This window comes from Nannospalax galili, unplaced genomic scaffold (assembly GCF_000622305.1).
Source record: "Nannospalax galili isolate Female #2095 unplaced genomic scaffold, S.galili_v1.0 scaffold290, whole genome shotgun sequence".
In the NCBI taxonomy this organism is placed as follows: Eukaryota; Metazoa; Chordata; class Mammalia; order Rodentia; family Spalacidae; genus Nannospalax; species Nannospalax galili.
In genome coordinates, this window is record NW_008331486.1 from 3,024,666 (window position 1) to 3,039,364 (window position 14,699).

General features: G+C 40.7%; 1 protein-coding gene across 1 annotated transcript in view; it reads left to right on the forward strand.

The window, feature by feature from the left end:
• Positions 1 to 14,699, forward strand: part of Gapvd1 (GTPase activating protein and VPS9 domains 1) — a 105,692-nt gene that overhangs the window by 58,413 nt on the left and 32,580 nt on the right. Inside the window, 6 exon segments of the mRNA XM_017796194.2 lie at positions 3,364 to 3,537; positions 6,153 to 6,293; positions 10,565 to 10,699; positions 11,231 to 11,343; positions 14,442 to 14,495; positions 14,497 to 14,524. Of these exon segments, the coding sequence (XP_017651683.1) occupies positions 3,364 to 3,537; positions 6,153 to 6,293; positions 10,565 to 10,699; positions 11,231 to 11,343; positions 14,442 to 14,495; positions 14,497 to 14,524 (645 nt within the window).

A 14,699-nucleotide genomic window follows, 5' to 3' on the forward strand; every position in this document is an offset into this window, starting at 1 on the left:
GCCCTAGTAGTAAACTAGGACTGCTGAAAACTTTAGGTTAAATAAGAATAAGTGGTAAAGGACAATATCTTCCTGTGCTTTAGGAAGATTACTTTGAAAATGTTTTCATTTTGTTTTTTTTTTGTGTATGTGCATATTTGTGTGTGTGAGCATCTGGGGTGGTGCATGTGTGTTGGAGTTGTGCATATTTGTGTGTGTGAGCATCTGGGGTGGTGCATGTGTGTTAGAGAGCATGTGTAGATGCCAGAGGTCAACATCAGGCATCTTCCTCTTTTGCTTTCCATCTTATTTATTTTAAAATTCTTTTTAAAAAATTATTTTTATTTCTATGTATATGAGTGTATTACCTCCATGTATGTAAGTGTACCTGTGTTGTGCAGTGCCCATGGGGGTCAGAATACTGGAGTTACCGACAGTTGTTAGCTGCCATATCAGTACTGGAATTGATCCTGGGTCCTCTGTAAGAGCAGCCAGTACTGTTAACTGTTTAGCTATCTCTCCAGCACCTAGTTTAAAATTCTTTTATATTACATTTAATTAATTAATTAATTAATTAATTAGAATATGTGGGTTTCACTATGTAGCCCTGTCTAGTCTGGAACTTGCTGTATAGAGTAGGATAGCCTTGAACTCACAGAAATCCACCTGCCTTTGCCTCCTGAGTGCTGAGATTAAAGGCTTATGTACAATACCCACCTTAAAAAATTTCTTTTAGGGGCTGGAGAGATGGCTCAGTGGTTAAGAGCACTGACTGCTCTTATAGAGGACCTGGGTTCGATTCCCAGCACCCACATGGTGGCTAACAACCGTCTGTAACTCCAGTTCCAGGGGAATCTGATGCATTCTTCTGACCTCTGTGGGCATTGCACTATATTGGGTGCACTTACACACATGCAGACATAACACTCATACACATAAAAATTAATAAATAAAATATTTTAAAAAATCTTTTAAACATTTATTTATTTATTGATTGATTGATTGATTGTGTGTATCTGTGTGCACTCAGGCCATGGTGCATATGTGGAGGTCTGAAGACAACTTGCAGGAGTTGGTTTTGCCTTTCCACTAGTGATCAAACTTAGATCAGGCTTGGAGGCAAGTGTCTTTACCTGCTGAGCCATCTTGTAAACCTCAACTAGAGGTTTTTATTTATTTTAAAATTTATTTATTTTATTTTCTGTATGTGTATTCCCTCTCTACAGATTTTTAAATTTTATTTATTTTTGATTTATATTTTATGTGTATGAGTGTTTTGCCTGCATGTATGTAAGTTCACCTGTGTCAGATCCCCTGGAACTGGAGTTACACTTGATTGTTAGCCACTGTGTGGGTGCTGGGAGCTGAACCTAGGTCCTTTGGAAGAGCAGCCAATGCTCTTAATTGCTGAGCCATCCCCCCCGCCCCTGCCCCTACAGTTTTGTGGGGTTTTTTTTTTGGTCTCCCTGTAGCCCCAGCTAGCTGTCCTGGAACTCACTATGTAGTCCAGGCTGGCCTTGAACTCACAGAGATCCATCTGCCTCTGCTTCTGCCTCCCGAGTGCTAGGATTAAAGGCCTGCACCACCACACCTGGCTTCTGCTACAGATTTTTAAATCAGCAAATCAAGAAAAGTTTTCAGGGTGCTGGGAAGATTGCTCATTTAGTATTGTTCTTGCTATGTAAGCATGAGGACATGAGTTCAGTCCCTAGCACCCACATGAAAAACATGCATCTAATTGGGTGTGGTGGTACACACTTGCAGAGGTAGAGGCAGGTGGATCTTTGTCTACATAGTGAATCCAGCTGGGCAGCTGGGCTATAGAGAGACTCTCCAAAAAACAAAACAAAACAAAAACCTCACAAAACAACAACAAAACATCTATAGTCCTAGCACAGGGTTGGAGTGAGGAGCTGGGAAGAGTAATAGGATGGAAGGGCATGAGGGCAGAGTCAGGCAGATTCCAGGAGCTCATTGACTTTTTGCCTATGCACATACTTACACACGATGTACACACAACACAACAAAATCTTCTAGTTTAGGGCCGATATCCTTAACTATGTAGCTTTTTTTAAAAAAATACCATTTTTCAAGTCTTCCTTTTAAGAAGTGCTAGTTCAGTCCTGTTTTTGGGAAAAGAATGTTGCCATTGGAGTTTGTGTGGCTTGAATAAAAAAATATTCCTATATTTTATTGAATCATTTTATCAGTGTATCAATTAATATTAAATTTACTCTATATACAGAGAAACCTAAAATTATATTAACTTACAACAAAAGTTGAATGAAAAGTTATGTCTTTGTCAAGCCGCCTGGCTGATTCCAGTGTAGAAGTTGACAGTCTTTATGTGTTAAATGCTACATTAAAAAGTGCATTGAGCCGGGCATGGTGGTGCGCACCTTTAATCCCAGCACTTGGGAGGCAGAGGCAGGCGGATCTCTGTGAGTTCAAGGCCAGCCTGGTCTACATAGTGAGGTTCAGGACAGCTGAGGCTACAGGGAGACCCTGTCTTAAAAAGACCCAAAAAAAAAAAAGTGCTTTGAGAGCTGGGTGTGGTAATCCTTAGAGAGGCTGAAGTTCATGACCATTTTGAGGCTTTGCTCCCCACCCCACAAAATACCCCCCAAAACCTAAATATGTAAAAAAACAAAAAAGGAATTGTGAGGCCCTAGACTAAATTTCCAGCACCAAAGAAAACAAAACAAAAAAGTGAGTTGTGGGGCTGGGCAGATGACTCAGTGGGTAAGAGTGCTTCTGTTCAAACTTGAGGACCTGAATTTTACCCATGTAAAACCTGGGCATGGCCACCTGTGCCTGTAACCTCAGTGTTGGGCCACAGAGACAGGAGGATCCCAGTCAGCCTAACCAGAATGTCAAGCTTTTGGTTCAGTGAAACAAGGTGAAAAGCACTAGAGGAGGATGTCTGATGTTTTCCTCTGGCCTCCATATGCATGCACATGACTGTGTACCCCCTCCAAAGAAAGCCCCCCCCATACACACAGTGAGTTGTAGAAAATTAAATTAGAATTCAGACTAGAGTTATGTGTTGAGTGAAATAGCTTAAGTATGGTTTTATCACCTAATTATTAACACAATAATGGGGCGTGATAAACTACTCCAAAACATTTGTTTTTGCCCTCATGTTGTAATTGGATTGGGCTCACTTCTGTATCTCCAATCACTAGTGGTTTGGTGGGCATCTCTGCTAATCTAAAGTAGGGGTGAATTGGACATTTGAACAGGCTGGTCTAGATAGGTTTAGGATGGAACTACATGCTTATTAATGATATATAACTTGGAATTCAAAGACAAAATTCTTTCAGGTTGATTAAAAAGTTTTAGCTGTGTCACCATTTTTAAAGTGCTTAATTTTGTTTTTGATAGCTACAACACAAGATAATCTTGATGATAAGCTGAGGAAGTTTGAAATTCGTGACATGATGGGACTCACAGATGATAGAGATATATCAGAAACAGTGAGTGAGACCTGGAGCACAGATGTCCTGGGCAGTGACTTTGACCCAAACATTGATGAGGATCGTCTACAAGAGATTGCAGGTAACTGGCATTCAGTGTCTCTGGGACAGAGCTCTTTAGTTGTTCATATCTATCTGCTCTTCATGGAAGAGGTATTAGTGCTCTAACAGATGTGCCTGAGTACTGCCTAAGAAACTTCGATATCTGTATGCAACAAGATGTTTGAGTACTTATAACCTAAATATAGTTCACACTCTCCCTTTTGCATTTAAACTCCACTCTCTACCTTCTTTAAAAAGGAGAAAAACAGAGCCAGTGAGATAACTGGGCAGGTAAAGGCTCTTGCTGCCAGGTCTCATGACCTGAGTTTGATCCCTGGGACCCATATGGAGAAGGAAAACTATCTCCCACAAATTGTCCTCTGACCTCCATGTACACTGTGGCTTGTATATGCAGACACACACAATAAATATTTTTTTAAAAAAGAGAGAAAAGAAAGAAAAAACAATCTTCTGAACTAGTTTCTTGTCAAGTCTTGTTTTCAGTTCTTAGTTCGTTTTTAGCATAGTATCTTCTTAGATTAAACACCTCACCTTAAGATGAAAGTTCTTACAAATTGTAGCCATAAAGTACAAAATAAATGGATACTGATATTCTCCAAAATGCAGGCTGGAGATGTAGTTCGTTGGTAGAGCACTTGTGTAGCATGTGTGATGGTCTTGATTCCACCCTCAAACACCACTAAAAAACACAGAAAACAATAAATTGAATTTATCTTTGGAAGAATTCTGTTTTAGAGTATAGCCAGTTTTTCCTTTTTCTTTTTGCATTGTCAGGGTTAATTGAACTATAACATTAAAATCCATTCTATTTAGAATACTGTTTCATGAGTTCCAAAAGCTTGTACATCAGCCTTATAACCACCATCTTCATTTTCTTTTTAAAATCACGGAAAATGTCATAGACAACAGAGACTGGTAGGAGCTTACTGTACCTGTCACTGAGTTTCAGCAGCAAGACAAACATGGCCACTTTTGTTTCCTCTGTTCCCTTTCCCTTTGTTCTCCTTCCTCATCATGTTTAGGCAGGTTTCAGACATTCTTTTGTTTGCTATTCTTTTAATAAAAGGTACTTTTCACTGTAACTTTTAAAACCTTTACATGTCTTAAAGTAGAATTATTCTTTTATTAGACTGAAGCAAAAGTAGCACAGCATTTGTTATATTGAATTTTTTTAAAAAGATGTATTTGCATGTATGTAAGTGCACCTGTGTCCTGCAGTGCCCATGGAAGTCAGTAGAAGGTGTCGGACCCACTGGAACTGGAGTTATGGACAGTTGTTAGCTGCCATGTGGGTGCTGAGAACTGAACCTGGGTCTTCAGAAAGAGTGGCCAGGGCTCTAAACTACAGACCCATCTCTCTAGCCCCTCATTCTGAGTATTTTTAACACAGAGTTACAATGTTTAGTTCCTTCCATTTGAATTTTTAAGTTTTTTGGTTTTTTAAAAAATTTTATTTATTATTTTTATTCCATGCGAATGAGTGTATTGCCTGCATGCATGTGAGTGCACCCGCATTGTATAATGCTGTGGAGGTCAGAAGAGGGCCTTGGATTCCCCTGGAACTGGAGTTAAGGAGGGTTCACAGCCGCCATCTGGGTGTTGGGAATCGAACCCAGGTCCTCTGCACAAGCAGTCGGTGCTCCCAACCGCTGAGCCATCTCTCCAGCCCCTGAATTTTTTTTTTTTCTCTTTTTGAGACAGGGTCTCCCTGTAGCCCCAGCTGTCCTGGAACTCACTATGTAGACCAGGCTGGCCTGGAACTCACAGAGATCCATCTGCTTCTGCTGGGATTAAAGGCATGCGCCACCACACCTGGCAAATTTTTATTTTATGCATACATTTCACAATTATCTTTGTTCCAAATGCCAACGTAGTATTGTTGACAGCAAGCTGTATTTGCAGTTGAGTGAGTGCTATAAGAGATGTATAGTTTCCTGCAAATATATTCTATTGCTTCACCTATGTACCTGATATGGCAAAAAAAAAAAAAACGTTTGGCGGGCTGGAGAGATGGCTCAGCGGTTAAGAACACTGATTGTTCTTGCAGAAGACCTGGGATCAAATCCCAGCACCCACATGGTAGCCAACAACTGTCCATAACTCCAGTCCCAGGGGATCCCAACAGCCTCTTCTGACCCGCAGGCATTGCATGACACGAGTGCACTTACCTACATGCAGGCAATACACGAATACACATTAAATTTAAAAAAAAAATAATAAATAAATAAAATTTTTTAAAAAAGAAAATGTTTGGCTAGTATTAACTATCTGTGGTTAAATTCTCTGAGCTTTTGTAATTCCTCAAGGACTATAAATTTTACAAAGATAAAGATACCAAGGACACAGATAAAATTTGCTGAAAAACCAAGGTGAAAGTAGTTGAAATTAACCTAAAGATTTGTTTTCTCTGTTGAGGGTCAAAGGTAAGCAGGAGGAATCTGATGGAAGGAGGTTTTGCCATTGTGAATAAGTGGGAGCCTTTCATTTTTAGTGGTGTGTTTAAATGAAATAATTCCTACCCTGGCTACTTTGTTATGGGTAAAGGGTTTGTCATTTTAGTGTGTGGCCTTTCTGCACTCTCACCGCTTTCCCCATCAGATCTTTTTAACACTTTGCTTCTCACCCATTACATAGGTGCAGCAGCAGAAAACATGTTAGGCAGTTTGCTCTGCCTCCCAGGTTCAGGGTCAGTGCTTCTGGACCCCTGTACTGGTTCTACCATATCAGAGACAACAAGTGAAGCTTGGAGCGTAGAGGTATTGCCAAGTGACTCAGGTTAGTATGCTCTTATTGTTTGCCTTTTTCTTAGCACAGAACTTTTTTTTTTTTTTTTTTTTTTTGGTCTTTTTGAGACAGGGTCTCCCTGTAGCCCCAGCTGTCCTGGAACTCACCGTATAGACCAGGTTGGCCTTGAACTCACAGAGATCCGCCTGCCTCGACCTCCTGAGTGCTGGGATTAAAAGCGTGCACCACCACGCCCGACATTTTTTTTTTTTTTTTTTTTTGTCTTTTATGAGACAGGGTCTCCTTGTAGCCCCAGTTGTCCTAGAACTTACCATGTAGACCAGGCTGGCCTCAAACTTAGAAAGATCTGCCTGCCTCTGCCTCCTAAGTGCTGGGATTAAAGGCATGTGCCACCACACCTGGCATGCACAGAACTTTACTTTTAATGTAAGATATCCTAATTTCTATATTAGATATATTTTGCCAAGTAATATAGTTTCATTTGTTGTTTTTTGAGACAGTCTATCTGTGTAGCCCAGGCTGGCTTTAAACTCAAGATCCTCCTACCTCAGCCTCCCAACTGCTAGACCATAAGATTTTACTGCAATACCCAACTCAGATATACATGAGACAAGTATGAGACAATCATATTGTTAAAATTTTGAACTGGGAAATTAGACCATATATTTCCATCACGAAAAAATTTATTGTTGGATAGCATTAACACTGCAGTTGCTTTCTGACTCTATGTTAAATTATATTGAAGCAGTTATCTATAACTCATCAGTGTCTTGTGTGGGTCATGGTTCAGTATTTTTCTACCAGTTCATTCCAAGCTCAGACCCCGTACTTTTGATTCCTTGGCTGCATACTTAAATTTATCACTGGTGGCTGGTGAGCTGGGTTAGCAGGTAGTGGTACGTGCAGTCAAGCCTGATCCCTGGAAAGAGAGAACTGACTTCCAGAAGCTCTCTTCTGAACTCCACACATGTGCTGTGGCATGCACACTCAGATGTATACATGCATACCCAAAATTAAATAAGTGTAATTTAGCCTTGGGAGTAATTTTTCCCTTTTAAAAGATGCTTTAAATTTGTTTATTTTTATTTTATATCTGAGAATTTTGCCTACATATATTTACGCTACATGCATTTCTGGTGCCCACGGAGGTCAGAAGAGGGCATTGGATCTCTGGAACTGAAATTAAGGATGGTTGTCATCAACTGTTTGGATACTGGGAACTGAACCTGGATCCTCTGCAAGAGAAGCAAAAACTCTGAACTGAGCCAGTCTCTAGTCCCTTAAAAGATGTTTACTATGATGGTAAATGCCGTAATCTCAGTTTGGACTACATAATAAAACCCTGTCTCAAAAAACAAAACAAAACAAAACAAAAACCTAAAAAAACAGTGGATAAATCAGTAAGTATAGTAAAATAAATTCATTTTTAAAAGCTGGTTACTATGGGCAGGGGAGGACCTAAACAAAAAACTGTTTACTGGCCGGGCGTGGTGGTGCACACCTTTAGTCCCAGCACCTCCCAGGCAGAGACAGGTGGATCTCTGTGAGTTCAAAGCCAGCCTGGTCTACATAGTGAGTTCCAGGCCAGCTGGGGCTACAGGGAGACCCTGTCTCAAAAAGACACACACACACACACACACACACACACACACACACTCACACTCACACTCACACTCACTCTATTGTTTACTGCTTAATTTATTTTCTCTGTTTTTAAATTTTTTATTTTTTTTTTATGAAGCCAAGTTGGAGTTTATTAAAAAGAAAGTTTAAGGCCTTGGGATGTAGCTGTTGTTGGAGGGCTTGTCTCGTATATATCAGGCCCTGGGTTCCATCCCCACCACCTCATAACCTGGCATGGTAGCACACAGCTACAAATCCCAACCCTGAGGAGATGGAGGCAGGAGGATCAATCAGTTCAACGTCATCCTCAGCTATCTAGTGAATTGAGGCCAACCTTTACTACATGAAAACTTATTTAAAAAACCAAAACATACATATATATAGTTTTTTGGCCTTTTTGAGACAGGGTCTCCCTGTAGCCCCAGCTGTCCTGGAACTCATGATGTAGATGGACCAAGCTGGCCTTGAACTTAAGAGATCCGCCTGCCTCTGTCTCCCAGGTGCTGGGATTAAAGGCATGCGCCACCACGCCCGGCCATAAAATCATCTTTATATCCCCTTCCCCCTTCCCCTTTGGTACCCTTCCATAGCTCCCCCACTGGAATTCGTACATTCTGTCATTTATATTAAGGCCTATCATGTAAAGTTAGTGTCCTTAGGTGTCCCTCAGTGCAAACTCAACCACTGGGGTTTAGTCAGCCTATCTCTCTCCCTTCAAGAAAATCCAGCTCTTTCTCACTAAGTAGTAATGGCCTATAACTTGTATCTAGTTCAGGCTAACCTTGAACTTGCAGCAGTCTTCTTCCTCTGCCTTCTGAGTGCTAGGATTACAAATATGTGCCATTACACCAACCTGCTTAATATATTTCTGAAGACACTGATGCCAAGACAGAGGTTATTTATTAATTATTATTATTTTAAAATATTTTATTATTTTTATGTCTATGAGTATATTGCCTGCATGTATATGAGTGTACCCGTGTCATGCAATGCCGCGGAGGTCAGAAGAGGGCTTCGGATTGTTAGGGTTCCAAACAGCAGCAGCTTCCCCCCTCCCCAACAGGGACCTACAGACTTTGGAGCCCAAAAAAGGGAACTTAGCTGATAAGCACCTTGACCTTTGAAGTCAAGAGAAACAAACTCTGCTGAGAAGCAGCCTGCCTTTCCTCTGACCTCCAAAGATAAGATAAGCAGATTCTACCTGATAACCAGAGATTTTAAAAGCTGTTTTTCTCTTATCTTAAGAGGGAAAAAGTAAACACTTCCAGACCCTAATCCTACCTGCTTTTCCTGCTTCCCCCTCCCTGATTTCTCCCCCAAACATCCCCCCCTTCCACACCCTAAAGCCCCCATATATAAAGTCCCAGCTCACAACCCGTGGGCTGACATCTTTCTCTTCCCCTAGGGAAAGGTGCCCGGTGCGAAATAAAGCTGTATCCCGCCTTCCTCCATCCATCCACGCTTGCCCTCTCCCAACATTTTTACCTATCACGGATTCCCCTGGAACTGGAGTTAAGGACAGTTCGTAGCCGCCATGTGGGAGCTGGGAATCAAACCCAGATCCTCTGCAATAGCAGTCAGTGCTCTTAATGGCTGAGCCATCTCTCCAGCCCCTTAATTATAATTTTAAAATATATATATATTTTTTTAATTTTTAAATTACATGTTTGTGTGTGTGTGTGTGTGTGTGTGTGTCTGTCTGTCTGTCTGTCTGTCTGTCTGTCTGTCTGGGTTTGTTCATGAGAGTGCAGTGCTGGAGTTACAGGCTGCTGTGAGCTGCCTGACATGAGTGCTGGGAATCAAACTCAGGTCGTCTGGAAGAGCAGCATGTGCTCTTAACTGTGGAATCATCTCTCCAGGCCCAAGACAGAGTTGATTTAATGTGAAACTATTCTATGCCATCTCACTCAGTTTACCTGTTAACCAACAGCATGCTTTATTAGTGGTCTAGAAACAAGTGGTCTAGAAACAAGTGTCATCTGTATACAGCCTGGCTTATGTAGACCAGGCTGGCCTTGAACTCACAGGGATCCACCTGCCTCTGCCTCCTGAGTGCTGGAATTAAAGGTGTTGGCTACCACATTCAGCAACTTTCTTTTTTTATTTTTAATTAAACAATTTTTTTAATGTGTATGAGTGTTTTGCCTGCTCATTTATAGGTGCACCCATATAGTACAATGCCCATGGAGGCCAGAAGAGGGCGTCAGATGCCCCTAGAATTGGAGATGCCCCTAGAATTGGAGATGTGCTATGTGAGTGCTGGGAACTGAGCCTAGGTCCTCTACAAAGTAGTCAGTGTTCTTAACTGCTGAGCCATCACTCCAGCCCTAACCTTCACTTCTTTCACACTTGATCTAACTAGCTTTGCTAAGTAGCCTAGACTTCTAAATCTGTTATATTGATTTCATTTACACCCTGATAGCTTTGTGTGTCTAGGTCTTAACAGTGATATTATGCAGCTGGTTGTGGTGGTGCATGCCTTTAATCCCAGCACTCAGGAGGCAGAGGCAGGTGGATCTCTGAGTTCAAGGCCAGCTTGCTCTACAGAGTGAATTCCAGGGCAGGTGGGGCTACAGAGAGATCCTGTCTCAAAAAGACTAAAAAAATAAAAAAATAATTTAGAAAAAGTGAAATGATGCATGCTCACTGAATCACTATGTGACAACTCTTCTGTTTAGAGGCTCCGGACTTAAAGCAGGAAGAGCGCCTCCAAGAGCTGGAGAGCTGTTCTGGCCTGGGCAGCACATCTGATGATACAGATGTCAGGGAGGTCAGTTCCCGCCCCAGCACACCAGGCCTCAGTGTTGTGTCCGGTATGTGTGTCTTGTTTTAAGGACTAGGAATTTGAAGGCATTTCCCTTCTCCCCATTTATAAAGAGATAATAGGGGTTTTTGTTGTTTATGGTGCAGTGCTGGCTATTGAACCCAGGCCATTGGGCATATGAGGCAAGTACTGTATCACTGAGCTACACCCCCAACCTCAGGAGATGTATTTTTATTTAAGCTGGGTAGTTTCCAAGGAATAAAATTATTTTTATGTCTCTGTAATCTTTGCAAACTTAATGTGTGGCTTTTTAAGCCTGTTGAAATAATCGGCAGTCCCTCTATCAAGCTATTCTTGATAGTTTCTGCTTTTATATTTAGGTATCTCTTGATAATTTTGATGATGTTGTATAAAGCAAGATAACCATATTTGAGCAATAATACAATAAAAGATACATGTAGCAGCTCACATGCATAGAACTGGGAATGTAAATTTGAGGAAGTCAGAATTTCTCCAAAGTTGATGCTTTTTGTGTGACTACTTTATTCTTCTTGCTGCTTATCTTTGCTCTGTTTTCAAGGTATAAGTGCTACATCTGAGGACATTCCCAATAAGATTGAAGACCTGAGATCTGAGTGCAGCTCTGATTTTGGGGGTAAAGATTCTGTAACTAGTCCAGACAGGCGTCATATTGTACTATGAATAACACTCTTAACACCTTTCAGGTGGCACTTGTGACCTTGGTTGTCAACTTGACCCACCTGGGAAGAAGAAACCTCAGATGAGGAATTTCCTCCATCAGATTGGCCTGTGAGCATGTCTGTGGGACATTTTCTTGACTGTTAATTGAGGTAGGAGGGCCCAGCCCACTGAGTGCAGTGTCAGTCCTGGACCGGTGGTCCTGGGTTGTATAAGAAAGCTCACTGAGCATGAGTCAGAGAAAGCAGGCCAGTAAGCAGCATTCTTCCATGGTCTTTGCTTTAGTTTCTTCCTTGAGCTCCTTCCCTGGCTTCCCTCAGTGGTGAACTGGAACCTGTAAGCTAAAAGAAACCTTTCTTCTCAAGATACTTGTGGTCATGGTGTTTATCACAGTAACAGAAAAGTAAACTGGGACAGCATTTATTATTCTCCACATTGAGTGGGTGATTACATGTTTACACTGATAGTTCAACTTGGTGTCTCATTTCTTACATTCTCCATGGTTGTTAGGATGGTGGCTTGTATAAAATGTATGCTTGAACCCGGATTTATTATTATTTTTTACTTATTATTTTTATTTTATGTGTATGTGTGTATTACCTGCATGTAGGTAAATGCAGTTGTGCAATGCCCGCAGAGGTCAGAAGAGGCTGTTGGATCCCCTGGGACTGGAGTTATGTGTGCATATATTGCCTGCATATAGGTAAGTTCACCTGTGTTGTGAAATGCCTGTGGAGGACAGAAGAGACTGTCGGATCCCCTGGAACTGGAGTTATGGAGAGTTGTTAGCTGCCATGTGGGTGCTGGGATTTGGACCTGGGTCTTCTGCAAGATCAGTCAGTGTTCTTATCCACTGAGCCATCTCTCCAGCCCCTTATTTATCATTTTATGTGTATGTGTGTGTTGTCTGCATGTAGGTAAGTGCACGCGTGTTGTACAATGCCTGTGGAGGATAGAAGAGGCTGTTGGATCCCCTGAAACTGGAGTTACGGATAGTTGTTAGCTACCATGTGGGTGCTGGAATTTGAACTTGGGTCTTCTGCAAGAATAACCAGTGTTCTTAACTGCTGAGCCATCTCTCCAGCCCCCAAAAATGCTTTTAAAAACACAAATTAGGGGCTGAAGAGATAGCTTAGGGTTTAAGAGCACTGGCTTCTCTTGCGCAGGATCAAGTTTAATTCCCAGCATCCACATGATGGCTAACAACTCTGCAACTACTGTTCAGGTGATCCAGTGTCCTCTTTTGGCCTCTGTAGGCACTGCATACACACAATGCATTTATATACCTGCAGGCAAAATACTCATACAATTAAAAAAATTATAATTAAAAAAACATGAATTAATTAGGAGAACTACCTAGATCACAATAGTACTTGGAAATTTTATTTCATAGAATTTTGTGTACAAGATAATAAGACATTTAAAATCCTATTCACAGGGAAGGTACAAAGAAAGCTCAGAATGTCAGTGGCGCAATGGCTTCTCAGTGTACCTTTCCTTTTTTTATATATTTCTTTTTCCTTCTTAACCAGAGTTTAGGTTGATAGTTGGGCCAGACAATTCTTTGGGGTGGGGGCTGCCCTATGAATTATAGAATGATTGACAGTTTCCCTCACTTCTATCAGTAGTGCATACCTGCCACCCTTCTAGGGTGTAATGACCAGAAATGTCTTCAGACACTGTTGACTGATTCCCTAAGGAAGCAAACCAGGTGCCAGTTGAGTAGCACTGTTCTAAAGCAGCAGTCTAAAAGAGTGCCTCTGTGCACTCTTTTGGGGAGAGAGGGAATATGAGATCAAAACTGTTTAAATAATAATGATGATGATTGTTCTGTTTCATGTTTTTGACATCTGCACTGGTGGTCACAAGCAGAGGTAAACTTACTGGGAATTTAGCACAAAGCAAGTGCTGCGGACCAGTGTCACTGCATCTTCACTCACAGTTACCTTTCAGCTCTTGAATACAGATCTTTTTAGTATTCTGTGTGAAGAAACAAAGTATTTGTAATGTATTTCTGCTGTTTTCTGAGATGCGGTTAAAAGGAAAAGTGCTGGGATGACTAAGCTATTAGCATAACCAGCAAGGATTTTTGTTTTTCTTGTTTGTTTTGCTACTTTTGTTTCTTGATTGTTTTCTCTCTGTGAACTGTCATTTTCATTTGAATAACTAACAAACTGTAGCTTTCTAGATTTTGGGAGGAGGAGAGATTAACAAAGTGAACCTCTCACTTCAAGGAAAAAATGGACAAAATTGAGTTTTTTACCAAAAATTTGAAAATACTGCCATGAGTTTGACAGCCAATCTTGACAGCTTTCTGTTCCTTAAAGACTTTCCTTTGAGATTGGTGATATTATGTCAGTATGATCCTTTTATCTGTAAGTAGTAGCTCATGACTATAAGCCCAATACTTGGGAGCCCAAGGCAGGAGAATTTCTATGAGTTTGAGGCTAGCCCTAACTACAGAGTGAGACCTTGTCTTTACAAACAAACAAATGTAATATTTGATATTTTGTGATGAAGTATGTCAGTATTGAGATCTTCATAACTCTGATTCTTTTTTTTTTTTTTTTTTTTTTTTTTTTTTTTTTAAAAAAAAAAAAAAAAAAAAGAGGACGATAAATCTTTCACTGTGATATATCAAAATAAGACCAGGCTGGCCTTGAACTCACAGCGATCCACCTGCCTCTGCCTCCCAAGTGCTGGGATTAAAGGTGTGCACCACCACACCCCACTTAACTCTGATTTTTTAAAAATAATAAACAATGTATGATGTTAAAATCATATATAGGTATAAGATCCATTACAGGATATAAGATAGACCAACTAATTATAATGTAATGGAGGCCTAAAAGTTCATTGATTTGGTTTCAAATTCTACATATGTAGGTAGCCCCTATAAAAGGTACTTCACTGTTTGGTAGAGTATCATCATATGATGAGTGCTGACAATTCTCTGAAAAGACTGTTAATATATATATCATCTCAGCCTGGGGTATAGCTTGGTAGTGGAGTACTTGCCTAGTATGTACACAACCCTGGGTTTGATTACCAGTACAGTAAAAAGACAGACAGGAAAAATATCCCTTTTCCAGCTACGTATCTGTGATTTGCTTTATTTCAACAAACAGCACCCTAAACACATTGAGAGCAAAAGCAGATATGAGAATCCAGCTGTGTTAAGCTGTACATTAAAGAAAAAAAAGTTCAAAAAATATTGAACAGTTCCACTCTTCTCATTTTTTATTTTGGAAAATGAACTTCTCATTTAAATGTTTTAAAAAAATTTTTATTTTGCCGGGTGTGGTGGCGCATGTCTTTATCCCAGCAGAGGAAGGCGGATCTCTTGTGTG